The sequence below is a fragment of the Salvelinus fontinalis genome, chromosome 12, assembly GCF_029448725.1.
Source record: "Salvelinus fontinalis isolate EN_2023a chromosome 12, ASM2944872v1, whole genome shotgun sequence".
NCBI classification, from domain to species: Eukaryota; Metazoa; Chordata; class Actinopteri; order Salmoniformes; family Salmonidae; genus Salvelinus; species Salvelinus fontinalis.
Window position 1 is genome coordinate 31,375,865 of NC_074676.1, and position 21,824 is coordinate 31,397,688.

General features: G+C 42.9%; 2 protein-coding genes across 6 annotated transcripts in view; one reads left to right on the plus strand and one right to left on the minus strand.

Moving 5' to 3' along the window:
- The first annotated feature begins 264 nt into the window (after positions 1-264).
- LOC129867177 (olfactomedin-4-like) lies at positions 265-2,810 on the plus strand. Its single transcript, XM_055940400.1, has 5 exons — positions 265-391; positions 540-659; positions 1,092-1,310; positions 1,544-1,697; positions 1,821-2,810. Exons 1-5 carry the CDS (start codon positions 332-334, stop codon positions 2,651-2,653), a joined length of 1,386 nt encoding a protein of 461 aa, XP_055796375.1. The 5' UTR covers positions 265-331; the 3' UTR covers positions 2,654-2,810.
- LOC129867178 (protein NDRG4) overlaps positions 2,794-21,824 on the minus strand; it is a 35,993-nt gene continuing 16,962 nt past the window's right edge. For 3 of the 5 annotated variants that reach the window (XM_055940401.1, XM_055940403.1, XM_055940404.1), the window contains 14 exons: positions 19,510-19,615; positions 16,464-16,584; positions 16,154-16,216; positions 15,750-15,810; positions 15,551-15,637; positions 15,289-15,345; positions 15,020-15,123; positions 14,843-14,899; positions 14,625-14,676; positions 9,910-9,957; positions 9,697-9,732; positions 9,292-9,343; positions 7,065-7,103; positions 2,794-5,962 (listed from right to left, as the gene is read on the minus strand). In XM_055940401.1, the coding sequence (XP_055796376.1) occupies positions 5,814-5,962; positions 7,065-7,103; positions 9,292-9,343; positions 9,697-9,732; positions 9,910-9,957; positions 14,625-14,676; positions 14,843-14,899; positions 15,020-15,123; positions 15,289-15,345; positions 15,551-15,637; positions 15,750-15,810; positions 16,154-16,216; positions 16,464-16,584; positions 19,510-19,615 (1,032 nt within the window). In that variant the 3' untranslated portion in view covers positions 2,794-5,813. The remainder of the gene's footprint in view (positions 5,963-7,064; positions 7,104-9,291; positions 9,344-9,696; positions 9,733-9,909; positions 9,958-14,624; positions 14,677-14,842; positions 14,900-15,019; positions 15,124-15,288; positions 15,346-15,550; positions 15,638-15,749; positions 15,811-16,153; positions 16,217-16,463; positions 16,585-19,509; positions 19,616-21,824) is intronic. The other 2 variants (XM_055940402.1, XM_055940405.1) reach the window with 1 other exon arrangement.

The following is a 21,824-nucleotide window of genomic DNA, read 5'->3' on the forward strand; positions in this document are numbered from 1 at the left end:
AGAGTAAGTTAATTAAGTTAAGCTCTTGAGAAATCAGGTTTATGTTATCATCTCTCCTGTCGTCTTCTTGAACAGAAGTAGCTGTCATGTCACACAAACATGTTTAGTTTCCGTTCCTGATTTCTTCCTTACCACACACAAGACATACTCCAAAAATGAAATTCTCATCATTTTTTCTTCCCTATTTTTCTTCTCTTACCGCTATTCTTCTCAGCACCACCCACCACATGCCTAGTGGCGAATTGCACAAGAGAGAGTCACAGATCCCCTTGCATATTTCCATGGTTCGTAGAGCAACTGGTCTCACATCCACACTGTCCTCTGGCCAAACATGAAGTCCTCTCTGGTGTTCGCATTGATGTTCACTGGGCTTGTCTCCATCCTCCCTCAGGTAAGGACACTGTCCTGCTCAGCCCAGAATACATGTTTTCTATATGACATGCAGGAACAATAAGCAACAGCAAAATCTTTACAAAAATAAATGTCAATAATGTTCTGCAGATGTGTACTATAATATTGTTTGCTCTCATTTCTCCCAGTCTTCGCCCACTGACTGTGTGTGTGACCTGAAGAACTCTGAGCACCCCTTCCCTCATGACAAGCTGCAGACTGTAGAGAACAGTGCCTCAAAGTGCACTAAAAACATCACTCCACAGCAGGTAAGAGACATGCTTCGAAAATCCTGTTTCTAAATTCCCACTTTCTCTAAAACAATTACTACAAATAGTGAGAAACAGATCTCTGATATTTCACATTTCATTGTGTATAAAAGTAAATAAAGTAATAGTGGATGTTCCCTATAAAAGGGTCATTCTGCTGTCCCCAACTGAGAAGCCTTTTTGGTTCCAGGTAAAACCGTTTTTGGTTCCAGGTAGAACTATTTTTGGTTCCAGGTAGAACCATTGTGGGTTCCATGCTGTGGAAAGGGTTCTACATGGAACCCCAAACAGTTCTACTTGGAACCAAAAGGGTTCTATCTGGAACTAACAAGGGTTCTTCAAAGGGTTCTCCTGTGGGGACAGCCAAAGAATCCTTTAAGATTCTACATAGTACCTTTTTATCCAAAGAGTGTATCTCCTGTTCACCTGTAGACTATGGAGGTGGAGGGTCTGTTGCTGGGTCTGAAGAGGCGTCTACCCCAGCTGGAGGCTGATGTTTCAGTGCTGGAGCAGGAGGACGATGGGGATCTGTATGGGACGGTGTCTCTTCAGGTCATAGAGAACGAACTGTCTGAGATCCAGAACCTCATCGCCAAACTCAACAGTACCACTCACAGCCACCAACGCCTCAACACAGATACTGCTGAACAGGTAAGGAGCCTTACTGGAGATCAAACAAAATTTTACTCAAGAAGTTGCCTAAAATACTTTACCTTAGCAATGGTCATGCCACATCTGATTAAAAATGCATTATAGTTACATTATATACTGTATGAACATGTATGACGACCATATACAGTATGAGTTTAGAGGTGTTGTAGAGAAGTGTCGATGCTCAGTTTGATTATATGTGTTGAGGAATGATCAGGTGCGCTTCTTCCCAGCTGCAGGAGCTCAAAGAAGAGATGGGGAAGCTGGAGACATTTGACAACATGCAGGTGGTCAGGGGAAAGGAGGTTAACAAACGTCTGAGGAGGGACTTGGACCAGTGCCAGAACGGCCACCATCCTACTGCCCCACCCCCTGAACCTGCACCTGGTTCGTCTTCTCATGCCTTCTCCCACAGCAACGCCTGTTTTAAAATCTAAAACTTTCTGCATTTGAAGAGTTTTTTGATACTCTGGTGTCACTGTCATCATGTTCATTCTGTGTCTCATGTAGGAAACTGTCCCCTGGGACACCTCCGGAGCGTGACTGGTCCCAACACATATTCAGTCACTGAGTATGGTGCCTCATATACTTATGGCTCCTGGGGTCGCGACCCCAAACCTGCTGCAGGGAAGGAGAGCTGGTTTTGGATAGTGCCTTTGACTTCAAGCAATGTCTTCTCTAACTTTGTGAGACTTTATAGCAGTCTGAGCTCTCTGGTTGTGGGGGTCAGTGTTCCAGGCAGTGTGGCGATTCACTCCTCCAACCCCACCACCAACACCATCCAGGGGCCGAACGTTGTAATGTATGGGGACGCCCTCTACTACAACTGCTACAACAAGGACGCTGTCTGCCGCTTCAACATCACAGCAAAAACAGTCACCACCATGGGCCTGCCCAAAGGTACTGGGTTCAACAGCAAGTTCAACTTCTGCCATCTGGATGCTTGTTATGGTTACACTGACATGGACCTGGCTACTGATGAGTCTGGTGTCTGGGTGATCTACAGCACCCCTGATAACTTTGGTAACCTGATCCTCGCTGAGGTGATCCCTGACAGTCCTCCCACCCTGGGCCGGACCTGGACCACTTCAGCTCACAAGCGGGCTGTGACCAACACATTTATGGCGTGCGGTGTGCTCTACGCCACGCGGTACCTGAGTAAGGAAGCAGAGGAGATCTTCTACTCCTTTGATACTGTGAGCGGCCGGGAGCGTTATGACATCGGTATGGAGATCAAGAAAATGTCCACCAACATCCAGTCCCTCAACTACAGCCCCGTTGACCAAATGCTGTATGCCTACAGTGATTCGATGGTTGTTTCCTACAAGGTTCATTTTGGGTAAACGTTATACAACTTGACAGTGTGTATTTTGTTGTGTGCAGATCTTTACCACCTCCAGCATCAGTGGAAGCAAGAGAAAAACACATTGTCAATCATTTTTTATAAAACCAGTGTTGCAAAGAAATGCATTGATTAAACATGTGACTATGCTGACAGTTTTTATTTGTTTTCATTACATGTTCAATACATGGACATAGACCACTCACAGTACATATATTTCAACTTTACATTTCACATTTTATGACGAAGCAGGTAAGATTCAACCCTACTATCTCTGTGAACAGAAACAATGCTGGGAGATTCCTGTGAAACCAAACAGTCAGAAAACAACTTTTTCCTCAATATAAATCAATCAATAATACTGTAGCAATGATAATACACGAGGACCAATAATACTGTAGCAATGATAATACAAGAGGACCAATAATACCACAGATAACTCAATTCTATTGTTATATAAAAAGAGGAACTCAATTAAAGAGGAACCAAAATGCGGAATGTGTCACAATACAATAGTGTTGGAGTGCTCTTTCAGTTAACCTGTTCTAAAAACAGTGAGTATGTACAGCTCAAGGAAGACGTGGAAGGATTTGGGGTGTAGGGTGGTAAGGATATCAGGTACAAGCCCTCGGGGGTAATGGCGGTGGGTTTAATGAAGGGGGCACTTTGACTATACTGTACAGCATTTCAAAGGGACAAATTACATTCAGGGCCCCCTAGGCAGTATGTTTGAGACTGAGGAAGGGGGCAAAATCAGGTCCGCACAGAGCTGACAGCAACAGTAGTCTTACAGAGAGAAAATTCATGGAAACAACGTTGAATATCACACTCCGGTGCATGCAAACAGATTGGAGGAGTCGAAAGGATTGTTTGTTGTTCTGACTAGTCCCAATATCCTCTCACCGAAGCCCATTTGACATGTTTTATCACCCCTCTATTATCCCCCTTTCAGAACATTTTGTAGACCCATCGCTCTCACACTCTGCATCTTCACAAATGAAAATACCTCATTCATCCAGATAGAATCTCTCCTCATCCCTCGCTCTTTCCTACAATCTTCGCTGCAGCCCCCCTGGGGTCCCTTGCACATTGGTACACTGTTGCTAGGCAGCACTATGAACAGATAAGTGACCTCAGCTGATAGCCCTTTTGGGGTGACTGGATGTGTCTGTGAGGGGCGGGGAAGCTTTTGGTTTTGGTTGGAGGGGGTTGGGGGTGGGGGTTGCCCTACATTCCGAGCTTGGAGCAATGGGCTCCAAAAAAGCCCTGCCCCTTACAGACAGTCCCAGGAAGCACCCCTGCGGTAGTAGTTATCCCACTTCACCCCTGTTGGGGGAAACAGAGAGATTGACATTCAAATAGATGACAGGGAGCAGTTGTTACTGAAAATAACGAATGCAAATAAAATGTAGAAAATTATTACTGTGCAAATTGTCAGGGACCCCAGTTCCTCAAAGGACTAGCCTGAGTCAATAGGTAGTCCACCTCAGCAGCTAGCAGCACACACCTAGCCTCTCCAGTCACAACGGCCAGTATCCAGCTCAATATCATTGGGGAAAAAGAGGTCTGTGGGATGTTAGGATATTGATTCTCTATGTAAGTTATGTATGGGTATGGAGGTAAATACAATCTCATTTGTTTTGTGATGACACATTGACAGTGTGTTTGCGTGTATGCGTACGTTTGTGTGGGCACGCGTGTGTTTTGTGCTACTGTGTCAAGAAGTGCCGATATACTTTGGCTCGGTTCCCTTACAGAGCCCAGCCCTCATAGGTAAGTGTGTGTGTGTGTGTAGCTTTGGTATATTCTTTGTGTAGGGCTGAGTGCTGTAGAAGGAGAGGCCAGCTGTAGTCCCGTCCTGTGGTGCTGACATGAGAGAAGAACATCTCAGATGTAACGGGTTCTGCCTTGGCTCCTAGGTCTGGTTTGGTTTGGGTCAAAATGTGATTGTCATTTGGGAGACCACCTAGAACCGATCCTCAGCAGAACCACTTCCATGTTGGGGAGGTGGAGATGACCGTGGCCACACTAACTATATAGGAATGGATGCTCCTACTAGTGGCTATATGGGTATATAGAATCACACCACGTAAATGTATGCTTCTGTATGACAATCCATGGGAAAACCACATGGCATGGGATGTGGAGTGGGAATACTTTATAGCAGTCTATAAAGTGACACAGATGCAGCCTTCAGGTAGAGAGGCATATCCACTGTGTGATGTAAAACTCTCTAAAATATAATAGGTTGTGTGCTGCTTTCTGTCAAATCTGGGACCTCCCAGACAAAGGCCCATAATCTCTGCTGTCTTATTGTTCAAGACAAATAGCATGAATAGTACCAACTACAACAAAATGTCCTCTTGCTAGCATGTCTTTTCTCCAATGACCAACTACCTTCACTGACTACATACAACCCACTTAACTACCATCATTGATCACCTCACAGAGATTGTCAGCAGACAAGCGGATGAGTGTAGGAGGGGCCTGAGTGGAGGGGTGCCAGGGGGCAGATGGGGCTCATGGTCTGAGTGGAGGGAGGAGGAGGGTAGGTTTAGGGCAAGAGGAGCAGGGAAAAGTCAAAGGCAAAGGCAAAGGGGGGAGAAGACACTGAGCAAAACACAAATGACACAAAAGCAAAACGGCTTACGAAGTTTAAGGGAAATAGTAATACGTTGGTGTCAGTTTTTACAATGAGGGGAGGAGGTGACAGAAGTTGTCAAATACTGAGGGATTTGGGGTAATACTACAACAAAGACATAGAGAGATAGATAGAAGACATCCTCCACCAACCATTTAAAAGTAGATACTCCTATATTTCTCTCTCTCTCTCTCTCTCTCTCTCTCTCTCTCTCTCTCTCTCTCTCACTCTCTCACTCTCTCACTCTCTCACTCTCACTCACTCTCTCACTCTCACTCACTCTCTCACTCTCACTCACTCTCTCTCACTCACTCACTCACTTTCTCTCACTCACTCTCTCTCACTCTCTCTCTCTCTCTCTCTCTCTCTCTCTCTCTCTCTCTCTCTCTCTCTCTCTCTCTCTCTCTCTCTCTCTCCCTCTCACTCTCTCTCTCTCTCTCTCTCTCCCTCTCTCCCTCCCTCTCTCGCTCTCTATCCGTCCCTATCTCCAACCCATGTCTGTCTGTGTGTGTGTGGGGGTTCAGCAAGACACCTCCATGGTATGGCTGACCTGGCCCTCATTGCTGTCAGAGTGTGTAAAACCCCGGATACGAGAGCTCTCAATGGAGCTGCCACTGGTCAGGGAGGCCGTCCGGGAGCGGGCCAGACGGGTCATACTGGCAGAGGGCACTGAGAGAAAGAGAGAGAGAGAGAGAGAGAGAGAGAGAGAGAGAGAGAGAGAGAGAGGGATGGATGGATGGATGGATGGATGATGGAGGGAGAGAAAGAAAGAAAGAACAAAAGAGGGGAAGACAATATTTGCATTTAAACAATGGCAAAGCTAAGTCAATATGAGCTAACCACTGGGAGAAATGGAACAACATGCCAATGTGTAAACTGAAAAGTAACACCCAAGCCGCTAGTGCGGCAAGGCAGCTAGCTGTAACAAACATTCCTGCTAGCTATGGATGCTTGAGAGTTTCTGTAAAGCCATCAACATGTGCCTGCAACTCTGCATGCAGACACATTCCCCCTGCTACAGTACAGCAGGACCATGCAGTGGGACTGTGAGGAAAGTCTGAACGCTGCAGAGGAGTTGATCTCCGTCAGCTCGTCCTCCTGCAAGCGTTATCCTGCTCCTGAACTTATCTGTGAAGACTTTGCAATTGTCTTAGAGTAGAGCTATGACCATTTTATTGTATGGAAAACATGAACCTTGCGTAACAATTACCAAAAATCTTCAACTTGGGAAGTAGCAGTTCTAACACTTTGGGAGCTCTGTCTGAAGGTATGTTTTCCATTGAGGCACATCATCCCAGTGCATATGCTCATCCATTTAGCTGCAGTAAAGGCAGGTACTTCAAAACATGCCTATTGGCTATAATTCTCCATTTAAAATATGACAAGTTCTATGCTAGTCGTTTCCATGCAAATATTTCTCAAAAAGTTGCTTCACTTGGACACTACAATGTGTCAATGAGTGTTCAACATTGGATCATAATTAACTGTATGCCATGCAAAGAGCAAGATAGGGAATGCAATGGCAGGGATGGGGAGAAAGTAGCAATAGCATATTTTTCCTTAGGCTGAGGAAAAACGAAATTTGGAAAATAAATACAAAATGTAATAAAATCTTTAATAAGTTTGCCAAAGACCAGAAATCAAGCGCTAACACAAAGAACATTTTATAATAATTCAAAAGGCAGATATGTGATCAGAGCATCATCACTGCACATGTAGGGGAAAAAGAGAGGAGATCAGAGGTCAGAGGTGAACAGCAAACAGGAAGTACCTGGCCCTCCACTCAACCTCCGATCCTTCACATACGCAACTGAGAGAAGGCAGGAAAACAGAGGGCAAGATTAACACAACAGGTCCCTGCAATAGACATCACACCAAACCAAAGAAGATACTGTATTCACAACATATTCACAACACAGTCAGAACACAATCTCCCATTCAGAACAACGCAACATAAAGACAGTGTCTAAACAGAGGATTAAAACACACAAGGGGGAATAACAATGTATTTCTAAGGTACAGTATGGAGAGATAACCTGTTGAGGACAGAGGGCGCTGTTTTCACTTTGGGGCAAAATCGTGCCCAATTTAAACGGCCTCGTACTCAATTCTTGCTCGTACAATATGCATATTATTATTACTATTGGATAGAAAACACTCTCTAGTTTCTAAAACCGTTTGAATTATATCTGTGAGTAAAACAGAACTCCTTTTGCAGCAAACTTCCTGACAGGAAGTGGAAAATCTGAAATCGATGCACTGTTCTAGGGCCTGCCTATTAATGTCCTTGATATATATTAGAATACATGCACTTCATACGTCTTCCACTAGATGCCGACAGGCAGTGAGAGAAGAAATGGAGTGAATAACTTTATCTGGGGTCGAATAATAGCTCTCGGCATGACGTGTCACCAGTTTCCTGTTTTCTGGAGAGCGCGTGAAGGGACCTGGATTTGCCTTCTGATAAGCTGTCGTTATGGACGACTAATATCTCCGGCTTTGATTTTATTTGATACATGTGACAATATCATCGTAAAGTATGTTTTTTCAATATAGTTTTATTAGATTATTGAAATTTATTCGGGACGTTAGGCGTGTTGCGTTGTGTGCCTTTGTTCAGGAAGGAGAGCTTAGCGCCACTTTGCTAGCTTTCCGTGCTAATTGACTGGAGAAGAGGACATTCTAAATCCAAACAACGATTGTTCCCGACAAAGGACAACTTGTACAACATTCTGATGAAAGATCATCAAAAGTAGGACCCATTTTATGATGCAATTTCATATATCTGTCGAACATGTTGTACTAGTCGTTTGCGGCCAGGTTTTGGGTACTCTCTCGCCATAACGTAAACTGCATATCGTAATGAAGTTATTTTTAGAATTCGAACACGGCGATTGCATTAAGAACTAGTGTATCTACCATTTCCTATACAACATGTATTTTCTAGTAATGTTTATGAATAGTTATTTGGTCAGAATAGTTGGAGTGTGATAAAAATATCCACACATTCTGGGAAAAAGATGCTACGTTAGCACAATGTATAACCACTGATTTCAGCTCTAAATATGCAAATTTTCGAACAAAACATAAGTGTATGTATAACCTGATGTTATAGGACTGTCATCTAATGAAGGTTTATGAAGGTTAGTGAAAATTAATATCTTTTGCTGGTTTATTCCCTATCGGTAACGTGCCTATTGCTATCGCTAACGTGCCTTGATGAATGAATGCGGTAGTGTGGTAGGCTATTGTAGTAAGCTAATATAATGCTATATTGTGTTTTCGCTGTAAAACACTTAAAAAATCTGAAATATTGGCTGGATTCACAAGATGTTTGTCTCTAATTTGCTGTACACCATCGATTTTTCAGAAATGTTTTATGATGAGTATTTAGGTATTTGACGTTGGTGTCTGTAATTACTCTGGCTGCTTCGGTTCTATTTCTGACGGTAGCTGTGATTGTAGCTGCAATGTAAAACTGATTTATACCTCAAATATGCACATTTTTCAAACAAAACATAGATTTATTGTATAACATGTTATAAGACTGTCATCTGATGAAGTTGTTTCTTGGTTAGTTTGGTTGGTCCTTGGTTAATTAGGTTGGCTTTGTGCATGCTACCTGTGCTGTGAAAAATGTCTGTCCTTTTTTGTATTTGGTGGTGAGCTAACATAAATATATGTGGTGTTTTCGCTGTAAAACATTTAAAAAATCGGACATGTTGACTGGATTCACAAGATGTGTATCTTTCATTTGCTGTATTGGACTTGTTAATGTGTGAAAGATAAATATTTCTAAAAAATATATTTTGAATTTCGCGCTCTGCCTTTTCAGTGGAATGTGGGAGGAGTTCCGCTAACGGAACGCCAGAGCCAGACAGGATAAACTCAATCAAGGTAGTGATGCATTGTTTCTGAGAGACCACAAACCCCCACACACAGTCTCATACACTCACTCATATGTGACAAATTATTGTAATCTGGTTCTAGATACTTACTGTAGCCCATCCCCTGGAGGAAGTACTTGAATGCTTCGGACAGTTTTCCAGGCTATAAAACAACAAGGAGAATATGGTAAGCAACTTGACCTGCTTAGACTCTGTGTAACCCTGACCCCAGATGAGGTCAATGACTTCTGAGGAGTGCTGTGGTGAGTCCTATATAGAAAACCATCTCATGGTGGCAGGACGTTTTATAAGAAAGGAACATGAGGGTCGGTAGAGGGTTACAGGGAGGCACCATGTAGAGGTTGAGGGGCATTTTAAAGAGGAAGTTAGGGGTCATCTGAGAGTTGTGTCAGAAGAGAAACTAGAGAAAGTAAAGGGGAAATGGGGCAGAGAGGAAGAAGTATTTTAATGTTAAATGAGAAGATGGAAAGAGCCATCTGAAGGCAGTGTTCTGACCTGTGTGAGCTGAGGGAGTCCACCAGAGTCAGCCATCTGAAGGGGACAACAGGAACACAACCATAGTTAGTAATATATAATATCTTTACTTCAAATGGTTTAACAAACTACAGCATGTACAATCTAATTCATTAACTAATTAATGAATTATTTGAATCAATAAAGACAATCCAATAAAGATGAATAATCTTCAACATTACTTTGCACTCATACCTTTAAGAAGGTGGTGTTGGTTGGGTCAAGTTTGGAATTGCATTCGACCTTGAGAAAAACAACACCATATTAAACGATGAGGTCCAAGGTGCTTGGATATTAATATTCTCAGATTTAAAAAAACATGAAATCAATAGGATTTCAGGCATGTAGATGTTGTGAATGGAAGAGACGCTTGGAGGGAGTCGGGGGAGTGGGGAGGGAGGGATGACCCAGATAATGCAGTCTGCTGCAGTGATGAGTCATTTCAACACACATTTGAGGCTGCGAAGTCACAGCCAGGGGTGTGTACAGATGTGCGCTGGCACCCACCCATCTCTCAGAACAATAACAAAGAAATGGAGAGATGGCTTTCTAGGTCAAAACAGGTCCCTGACCCTCTATCCTCTTTCTCCCTCTCTCTCTCTCAAGTTGAAATGAGCAGCAGGGTTCTTCACATCAAATAGCATGAAATATTAGTGACCTCCATCTGTTTTTAATCTCTCTCTCTGTGTCGCTCTCTGTGTGTGTGTGTGTGTGTGTCTCAATCTCTGTGTGTCTCTCTCTCTCTGTGTCTCTCTCTCTCTCTGTGTCGCTCTCTCTGTGTGTGTGTGTGTCTCTCTCTCTCTCTGTGTGTCTCTCTCTCTCTCTCTCTCTCTCTCTCTCTGTGTGTGTCTCTCTCTGTGTCTCTCTCTCTCTCTGTGTCTCTCTGTGTCTCTCTGTGTCTCTCTCTCTCTCTCTCTCTCTCTCTCTCTCTCTCTCTCTCTCTCTCTCTCTCTCTCTCTCTCGCTCTGTCTCTCTCTCTCTCTCTCTCTCTCTCTCTCTCTCTCTCTCTCTCTCTCTGTGTCTCTCTGTGTCTCTCTGTGTCTCTCTGTGTCTCTCTCTCTCTCTGTTTTTCATCTCTGTCTTCATATCTCTCTCTCCCTCTCTGTGTCGCTCTCTCTGTGTGTGTGTGTGTGTCTCTCTCTCTCTGTGTGTCTCTCTCTCTCTCTCTCTGTGTCTCTCTCTCTCAATTCAATTCAATTCAAGGGGCTTTATTGGCATGGGAAACATGTGTTAACATTGCCAAAGCAAGTGAGGTAGCAATACACAAAAGTGAAACAAACAATACAAATTAACAGTAAACATTACACATACAGAAGTTTCAAAACAATAAAGACATTACAAATGTCATATTATATATATATACGGTGTTGTAGCAATGTACGAATGGTTAAAGCACACAGGTTAAAATAAATAGCCATAAATATGGGTTGTATTTACAATGGTGTTTGTTCTTCACTGGTTGCCCTTTTCTTGTGACAACAGGTCACAAATCTTGCTGCTCTGATGGCACACTGTGGAATTTCACCCAGTAGATATGGGAGTTTATCAAAATTGGATTTGTTTTCGAATTCTTTGTGGAACTGTGTAATCTGAGGGAAATATGTGTCTCTAATATGGTCATACATTGGGCAGGAGGTTAGAAAGTGCAGCTCAGTTTCCACCTCATTTTGTGGACAGTGAGCACATAGCCTGTCTTCTCTTGAGAGCCATGTCTGCCTACGGCGGCCTTTCTCAATAGCAAGGCTATGCTCACTGAGTCTGTACATAGTCAAAGCTTTCCTTAAGTTTGGGTCAGTCACAGTGGTCAGGTATTCTGCCACTGTGTACTCTCTGTTTAGGGCCAAATAGCATTCTAGTTTGCTCTGTTTTTTTGTTAATTCTTTCCAATATGTCAAGTAATTATCTTTTTGTTTTCTCATGATTTGTTTGGGTCTAATTGTGCTGTTGTCCTGGGGCTCTGTGGGGTGTGTTTGTGTTTGTGAACAGAGCCCTAGGACCAGCTTGCTTAGGGGACTCTTCTCCAGGTTCATCTCTCTGTAGGTGATGGCTTTGTTATGGAAGGTTTGGGAATCGCTTCCTTTTAGGTGGTTGTAGAATTTAACGGCTCTTTTCTGGATTTTGATAATTAGTGGGTATCGGCCTAATTCTGCTCTGCATGCATTATTTGGTGTTCTACGTTGTACACGGAGGATATTTTTGCAGAATTCTGCGTGCAGAGTCTCAATTTGGTGTTTGCCCCATTTTGTGAAATCTTGGTTGGTGAGCGGACCCCAGACCTCACAACCATAAAGGGCAATGGGCTCTATGACAGATTCAAGTATTTTTAGCCAGATCCTAATTGGTATGTTGAAATTTATGTTCCTTTTGATGGCATAGAATGCCCTTCTTGCCTTGTCTCTCAGATCGTTCACAGCTTTGTGGAAGTTACCTGTGGCGCTGATGTTTAGGCCGAGGTATGTATAGTTTTTTGTGTGCTCTAGGGCAACGGTGTCTAGATGGAATTTGTGGTCCTGGCGACTGGACCTTTTTTGGAACACCATTATTTTGGTCTTACTGAGATTTACTGTCAGGGCCCAGGTCTGACAGAATCTGTGCAGAAGATCTAGGTGCTGCTGTAGGCCCTCCTTGGTTGGTGACAGAAGCACCAGATCATCAGCAAACAGTAGACATTTGACTTCGGATTCTAGTAGGGTGAGACCGGGTGCTGCAGACTGTTCTAGTGCCCGCGCCAATTCGTTGATATATATGTTGAACAGGGTGGGGCTTAAGCTGCATCCCTGTCTCACCCCACGACCCTGTGTGAAGAAATGTGTGTGTTTTTTGCCAATTTTAACCGCACACTTGTTGTTTGTGTACATGGATTTTATAATGTCGTATGTTTTACCCCCAACACCACTTTCCATCAATTTGTATAGCAGACCCTCATGCCAAATTGAGTCGAAGGCTTTTTTGAAATCAACAAAGCATGAGAAGACTTTGCCTTTGTTTTGGTTTGTTTGGTTGTCAATTAGGGTTTGTAGGGTGAATACATGGTCTGTTGTACGGTAATCTGGTAAAAAGCCAATTTGACATTTGCTCAGTACATTGTGTTCATTGAGGAAATGTACGAGTCTGCTGTTAATGATAATGCAGAGTATTTTACCAAGGTTACTGTTGACGCATATTCCACGGTAGTTATTGGGGTCAAATTTGTCTCCACTTTTGTGGATTGGGGTGATCAGTCCTTGGTTCCAAATATTGGGGAAGATGCCAGAGCTAAGGACGATGTTAAAGAGTTTTAGTATAGCCAATTGGAATTTGTTGTCTGTATATTTGATCATTTCATTAAGGATACCATCAACACCACAGGCCTTTTTGGGTTGGAGGGTTTTTATTTTGTCCTGTAACTCATTCAAGGTAATTGGAGAATCCAGTGGGTTCTGGTAGTCTTTAATAGTTGATTCTAGGATTTGTATTTGATCATGTATATGTTTTTGTTCTTTATTCTTTGTTATAGAGCCAAAAAGATTGGAGAAGTGGTTTACCCATACATCTCCATTTTGGATAGATAATTCTTCGTGTTGTTGTTTTTTTAGTGTTTTCCAATTTTCCCAGAATTGGTTAGAGTCTATCGATTCTTCAATTACATTGAGCTGATTTCTGACATGCTGTTCCTTCTTTTTCCGTAGTGTATTTCTGTATTGTTTTAGTGATTCACCATAGTGAAGGCGTAGACTCAGGTTTTCCGGGTCTCTATGTTTTTGGTTGGACAGGTTTCTCAATTTCTTTCTTAGATTTTTGCATTCTTCATCAAACCATTTGTCATTGTTGTTCATTTTCTTCGGTTTTCTTTTTGAGATTTTTAGATTTGATAGGGAAGCTGAGAGGTCAAATATACTGTTAAGATTTTCTACTGCCAAGTTTACACCTTCACTATTGCAGTGGAACGTTTTACCCAGGAAGTTGTCTAAAAGGGATTGGATTTGCTGTTGCCTAATTGTTTTTTGGTAGGTTTCCAAACTGCATTCCTTCCATCTATAGCATTTCTTAATGTTACTCAGTTCCTTTGGCTTTGATGCCTCATGATTGAGTATTGCTCTGTTCAAGTAGACTGTAATTTTGCTGTGATCTGATAGGGGTGTCAGTGGGCTGACTGTGAACGCTCTGAGAGACTCTGGGTTGAGGTCAGTGATAAAGTAGTCTACAGTGCTACTGCCAAGAGATGAGCTATAGGTGTACCTGCCATAGGAGTCCCCTCGAAGCCTACCATTGACTATGTACATACCCAGCGTGCGACAGAGCTGCAGGAGTTGTGACCCGTTTTTGTTGGTTATGTTGTCATAGTTGTGTCTAGGGGGGCATATGGGGGAGGGAATGCTGTCACCTCTCTCTCTCTCTGTGTCTCTCTCTCTCTCTCTCTCTCTCTCTCTCTCTCTCTCTCTCTCTCTCTCTCTCTGTGTCTCTCTCTCTCTCTGTCTCTCTCTCTCTCTCTCTCTCTGTCTGTCTCTCTATCTCTCTCTGTTTTTCATCTCTGTCTTCATATCTCTCTCTCCCTCACCCCACCTCCTCCGTCTGTTTTTGATATCCCTCCCTCCCGCTCTTTCACTCTCCCTCCCTAACTAGGTTGTATAACCTCTCATTCTACTCTCCCCTTCCCATCCCCTCCCCCCATCATTAAATATTTCCTCAATTTACTGACCTACTTCTGTTTCCCTCAGTGAGGGCAAACATCAGTGAGGGCAAACATCAGTGAGGGCAAACATCAGTGAGGGCAAACATCAGTGAGGGCAAACATCAGTGAGGGCAAAAACAGCAGGGGGGGGGGTGCAGGAGAGCAGGTAGGGAGGGAGATGAGACAGGGAGTGAGGGAGTAGGTGGTAAAGAAGGAAGAGATAGAAATGGAGAGAAGGTGTAGAAGGAAGAGGACTCACCACTCCCTCCTCAGCTGGAGCATTGTCACCAACAACCAGCATCACGGGGCACCTGGAAACATAGAGCACAGATCAGCAAACAACACCAACACACATACACAAACAGTAAACATGGCAAATCCCAAGTAACCTGTTATGAATGATAAGGGTACTTAAACAGTATTCGCCAATGACATGAAGGACCATGGATAATTGTCTAGTGTAGTAGAGAGACTCACTTCAGTGTCTTGGCATTGATGATGGTCCCGGTGCGGTTCATCTCCAGATCCCTACGGCTGAGAAGGAGAAGAAAACTGTGAGACACACTGCTTACATTCTCTCACAGAATATAGAACTCTTCCCATCTGCCACACACACACACAGTCTGAAGTTGTGTTTGTGTGTGTGTGTGTTACCTGTTGTACATGTTCCAGAAGAGCTGCAGGTTGACCTGGTTGACAGTGTTGTTGATCTGTTGACGGTAACTCTGGACCAGCTCTGTGTTGTTCATCAGCTCCTCCTGTACACCAATCAACTATTAGCACAGGTAGACTGAGAGACTGGTGTCTCTGAAAGGTTTATGAGCATAAAAACCCCGTAGGCTAGTGTTGTTGTTGTATGTAGTACCATGTGTTGCCACAAAATGTTGTAGGTGGGTAATGATTTATCTGGATTGAGAGCTCACCTGGCTAAAGAGGTGGGGCAGCACAGTGTCTGGAAGAGCACTGGTGAGACCAGACAGCTGGAGAGGGAGAGTGAGAGGGAGAGTGAGAGGGAGAGGGAGAGGGAGAGGGAGAGGGAGAGGGAGAGGGAGAGGGAGGATGAAAGATATATTATTTCCTTGCACCCATTGCAACAAGAGCAGCCATTTTGATAGTTGGGATAAAATGGCTGTTTTAAAGGTAACTATGTTTACGTGTTTGCCACATAAGTGCAGTGTCTGCTACCTTGCCGGTGGCCCAGTCGATCCAGCCCTTCCCGTTGGGGTCGATGTTGAGCAGCACCAGGCCCTCCACCAGGTCAGGGAAGATCAGCTGAGGACAGAGCAGAGCAGGGGTCTGTTATGTTAGATACACCTGGGTTCATCAGGCAACACAAATATGAAATATATGGACAAGTAAAGAACAATAACAGGGAATAACTTACAGCAAATTTGGCCAGGATGTAGGCGCCTGCTCCAACTCCAATGCCCAAAATGCTCTTGAATCTGGAATATTAGAATGGTTTGAATTACTTTAAAGGTTTATCAGTAGTATTAATTCATTCAAAGTTCAACTATACACTCTTAGAAAAAAAAGGTGCAATCTAGAACCTAAAAGGGTTCTTCGGCTGTCCCCATAGGAGAACCCTCTGAATAACACTGTTTGGTTCCAGGTGGAACCCTTTTGGTTCCAGGTAGAACCCTTTTGAGTTCCATGTAGAACCCTTTACACAGAGGGTTCTACATGGAACCAAAAAGGGTTCTCCTATGGGGACAGCAGAATAACCCTTTTGGATGGATGATGAATGTACTGTTTACTAGGAGAGAAAGGAATTGGAGGCCCACTCACCCAAAGTGCTGCACTACGCTGGGCAGCATGCCTGCCAGCTGGTCCATGGTGGGGTACTGGTACCTGTGGAGAGGTGAGGTGAATCCTTTAGTTAAACAGTGACATGGCAGAGAGAGACATCACTGTAGAAATGACTGTCTATGTGCATATTCCAGTCAATGCAATACAACAACAGAGGTGTAAGGAAACATGCATACTTGCGTATACGTGTGTGTGTGCAAGAATTCTCATGTGTGTGTGTACACGCTTGTGTGTGTGTGTCTGTGTGTCTAACGTGTGTGCATGTGAATGTGGAGGTACTATATATTACCCCTGTGGCATCTGAGAGGCTCCAATCTGCTGTCCAGGAGCATCCACATGACACACCACAAAGTGCTTGGTGATCTCCTGCATGTCCTCATTGTGGAAGAAGCTGTTAAAGCACAGCTTGTCTGTGGAGGGCAGAGACAGAGGGAGAGACAGAGAGGCGAAACACATGAAATATGCATTAAAGAGAGAGAACCTTGAAGGTGGCCATCTGTGCCATTGCTACCCTGTCAGCAGGGAGAATAGATGTGATGTGACATTTAACATTTATATAGTACCTCTGAAAATCTGCAATCGTATCAACAACTCTGATATCAACAACTCTGATATCAACAACTCTTATATCAACAACTCTTATATCAACAACTCTTATATCAACAACTCTTATATCAACAACTCTGATATCAACAACTCTGATATCAACAACTCTTATATCAACAACTCTTATAACAACTACTCTGATATCAACAACTCTTATATCAACAACTCTTATATCAACAACTCTTATATCAACAACTCTGATATCAACAACTCTGATATCAACAACTTTTATATCAACAACTCTGATATCAACAACTCTTATATCAACAACTCTGATATCAACAACTCTTATATCAACAACTGTTATATCAACAACTCTGATATCAACAACTCTTATATCAACAACTCTTATATCAACAACTCTTATATCAACAACTCTTATATCAACAACTCTGATATCAACAACTCTGATATCAACAACTGTTATATCAACAACTCTGATATCAACAACTCTTATATCAACAACTCTTATATCAACAACTCTTATATCAACAACTCTGATATCAACAATTCTGATATCAACAACTCTTATATCAACAACTCTTATATCAACAACTCTGATATCAACAACTCTGATATCAACAACTCTTATATCAACAACTCTTATATCAACAACTCTGATATCAACAACTCTAATATCAACAACTCTTATATCAACAACTCTTATATCAACATCTCTGATATCAACAACTCTGATATCAACAACTCTTATATCAACAACTCTGATATCAACAACTATTATATCAACAACACTGATATCAACAACTCTTATATCAACAACTCTTATATCAACAACCCTGATATCAACAACTCTTATATCAACAACTCTGATATCAACAACTCTTATATCAACAACTCTGATATCAACAACTCTAATATCAACAACTCTTATATCAACAACTCTTATATCAACAACTCTGATATCAACAGCTCTGTTTCCCCCCTCCCACCACCACTGATGTCCTTCTTGTCTTCTGTTTGTGGTGAGTCAGTCAAAAACACCACTGTTCTACTCCATTGAGCTAAGAAGGTGATAAAAACACTGAGACATTAATGCCATCTCATCAAAAACCAACAAACATCATTACACAGGCTAATTAACCAATAACCGGACAGAAATTAAAAAGCTTAAATGGGATGAAGCTGGTGTGTTCTGTGCTATTGAATTTATCTGGCAGCAATGGCAGCGAGGTGATTCTGATTCGCCCACACACAGTCAGCAATAGGGCAATAGAAGACCATTAATCTTCATCCTCCACAGGCGTATTGTCTCCCTGTGGAAACTTGACCCATCTCCTCCCCAGCACAGCAGAAGGACACAGTACAGGAGTAACAGAGCCATATATAGGCCAGGGTCTCCTCTATTCTATCTCATTCTCTCCACTGTCCTCTCCCCTGTTCTCTCCCCTCTCCTCTCCCCTCACCCTTCCTCCTACATCTGTGTAGACTGAGTCAGGCTGCAGAGCTGTGGTTCCTGGCAGTGCATACTAATAGCCCCAGCTGCAGCTGCAGAGGGAAGGAGGGAGGCAGGCAGCTGATCTACAGCCCCGCAATTCTGACCATCCCCCAACAACAACCCCACCCTGCCTGCCTTCCAGCCCTCCCTCCCTCCCCTCGCTTTAACACTGCATGATAGGGATGTTTTTCTGACCTACATTTCTCCCTCTCCCTCCCTTCCTGTTGCTATTTCTCTTTTTCTCTCTCCATCATCATTCAATTATCCACTCCTTTATTGAATTATTGACCACTCTGACCGACAGTGTTATCTTGTGGAATGCAGGTTGTGTTGGCAATTTCAATAGACACACTGGATTTTTTGTGGGAATGTATTTCAAATTGCAGTTAACTGGTAATGTAAATTTGTTGTAATGCAGAATAAATATTGTGTTTTGTATCTATGAGTCATTCTGACCACTGACAAGACACCCTGCAAACTGCAGCAACATTGAAAAGTCGTCCCCATCCACCAATTAGAGGAGCTAACGAGCAGGCTCTGTGGGGAGGTAGAAACAGACATTCTGGGTAAAGCGTCTGGCATCCGATTGTAACATACTGTAGCTACATGCTCTGAGACCACCATCTGCGGGAGACGTACAGCACGAACATGCACCTCCCTACAATTCCAAACCAACGCGTCTCTGGTACGTGTCCTCTTCATTTGAATGTGTTGATTGTTGGAGAAATTGCTTGAGCTTTTCACTTTGAAAAGTAAGAATGGCGATGGTCCAATATTCTAGAACACTGCTGTGTGTCCGCATACTTGTTTGGTACAGTAGTCTAATAGACCCTTAAAGGTAGAGAGAGATTCATACTGTCTGTCTGCACTCTGCAGTGGGATGGCTGTCAGGGAATGGTATAGCTCCCAGAATGGAGTCCCATTATCACCTCAGATAACAGGCTGACAGCTCCACAGATATCTCTGCCAGGTCACACCATGAACAACACTCTGAGGAAGTGTGGAGAGATGCTTCCTGGAACCAGCTGCAGGTCACTGTTGTGTGACTGATGATGGTGCAACACAGATATGATCACGCACACATGGAGCACACCCACAAAACACACATGCGCACACACACACACACACACACACACACACACACACACACACACACACACACACACACACACACACACACACACACACACACACACACACACACACACACACACAGACACACACACACACACACACACACACACACACAGGTAGAGGGACAATGTGTACTCACGGTTAAGCCCAACATCGTGGTAGGTGAGGATGGCAGGCTTGTTTCCTTTGGGTGCACCACGGATCACCACGTGAAGCATCCCATAAGGAGTCTCAATGTCATGTTCCTGAAACATACAAATGCTTATTTCTAATGGGAATGCATAGATTTACACTCACAGAGACATACTGTACCTTCAGACAGACAATCTTGGGTTCACTGATGACCATAGAGAGTTACTATCACCCAATAACTATGACTGATATAATAGGCTGCATACTCAACTGTCTGCCTCTGATCAACATAAAAGCTTTACGGATTCACATGGGAATGCTGATAGAGATGACTGACAACACGGTGTATATAGAGTACTGCAAAGACATGTCTGGCCCACATTATGTGTATAATATTCTTCTCTGGTGAGGGGGAAAAAAACATTATGTGCAGCATACACCCACACACACACACACACACACACACAAAACACACACACAAGCTCACACGCCACATACACACGCAGACTCCTGTACTCACATATACAGTCAGACACCCATATGCCCATACTCACAAACACACACGCATACTGTACAAACAAACTCCCACAGCCAATGCTCCTGTCCCATGTATAAAGAGACATTAAACACTGGACACTTCCTGTTTCTTGTATACTGTTTTTCACACTGGATTTATATACTGGATTCTCCACATAGCTCATTCTAATATGTCTGTACATTGCATTTTGTTCCACTGTTTATACACACCGTGTATTTATATACTGGATTCTTGACATAGTGAATATTTCTACTGCTGTACATATCATTCTTAGTATATATTTTCGGTGTATATACTCATACACTGCGTGTGGATGACTGATACAGTGTTATTCAGGGTGTTAACTGCATTTGTTCTGACCTTTCTTGATTTCTTGAGAGCAGTGCAGTGCAGTGAAACGTCCAAAATGGCATCCTATTTCCTATATACTTTTGACAAGAGCTCTATGGGCCCTGGTCAGAAGTAGTGCACTAAATAAGGAATAGGGTGCCATTAAGGATGCAGACATAGTCTGTCACGGAAAGTGCACCCTAACCACGCAACATTCTGGCACCAAATATATCTGACAGTATTCTGCAGTGAAGCTATACATTTGCAGGTACTGCAATACATTTAATCACCTGTAATATCTGTTGTCTCTTTTGTCTTTGTGTAACATAAATTGCTTGCGTGAACGATTGACAGATACAATGTAGGTCAACAAGGTCATATCGGGCGCTAAAGATTATGCGATACACGATTGCAGTATGATAGGGGTTGATAGTATAATACTAAAAATGATTTAGTATTTTCTGTATGGCTGCCTGTCTGAAATATCATAGACAAAGACAAAGACCACCTCGGTGGAGCACAATAGACTGCAGGTAAAAACAGCGCCAATATCACATACTGCAAACACTCCCTCTATCCCTTCCTCTCTCAGTCCCTTCCATGCTCCCGTTCTCTCTCACTCATCTTCCTCTCTCGCTCACTTCTTCTCTCAGTCCCTCCCTCTCATCTTCCTCTCTCACTCCCTTCCTTCTGGCTCCCAAGGTCAGAGAGACGTTTGTCCTAGTACGGAATAATTAGGCAACTTACAAGACTCACATACACACTCACTCTCATGTCTATTTCCCTGTTAGACATGCATGTGTGGCAGAATGCATTATTGTTTGTCGCAGCATTAGTGTGTCAGCTTGTCTCCACGAAGACTCATACATTACATGACTGATCATTAGAGGAACACAATAACAGTACAACAACCATTTCAGTATGCATGATTAACGCATACATTCCATTAGTTAATAAAACATTCAATATAAACATAACTAGAGAATCTTTTACAGATGATCTTATCCAATGCACATTTATTCCAGAGTATTACAACAGCACGGTACATCATAGATAGCTAATTAATTATTCCAGAGTATTACAACAGCACGGTACATCATAGATAGCTAATTAATTATTCCAGAGTATTACAACAGCACGGTACATCATAGATAGCAAATTAATTATTCCAGAGTATTACAACAGCACGGTACATCATAGATAGCTAGTTATTTTGATAAGGTATAAACATGATATGAGAACATGAATAAGGTAAGAGGTGGGTGTGTATGTGCATGACATACATATCCATGAACAAAGGCGTTTATTAATGAAGACGTAGTGGATTCACTTCCCCTTCATCAAAATATTCTCACTCTATCAACCAAAATATGCAGAGTCATCCACGCACCAGCAGAAACACTGAACACACTCAAGCAGTCACTCAGTATAAAGCTGTAGATACATTATACTGT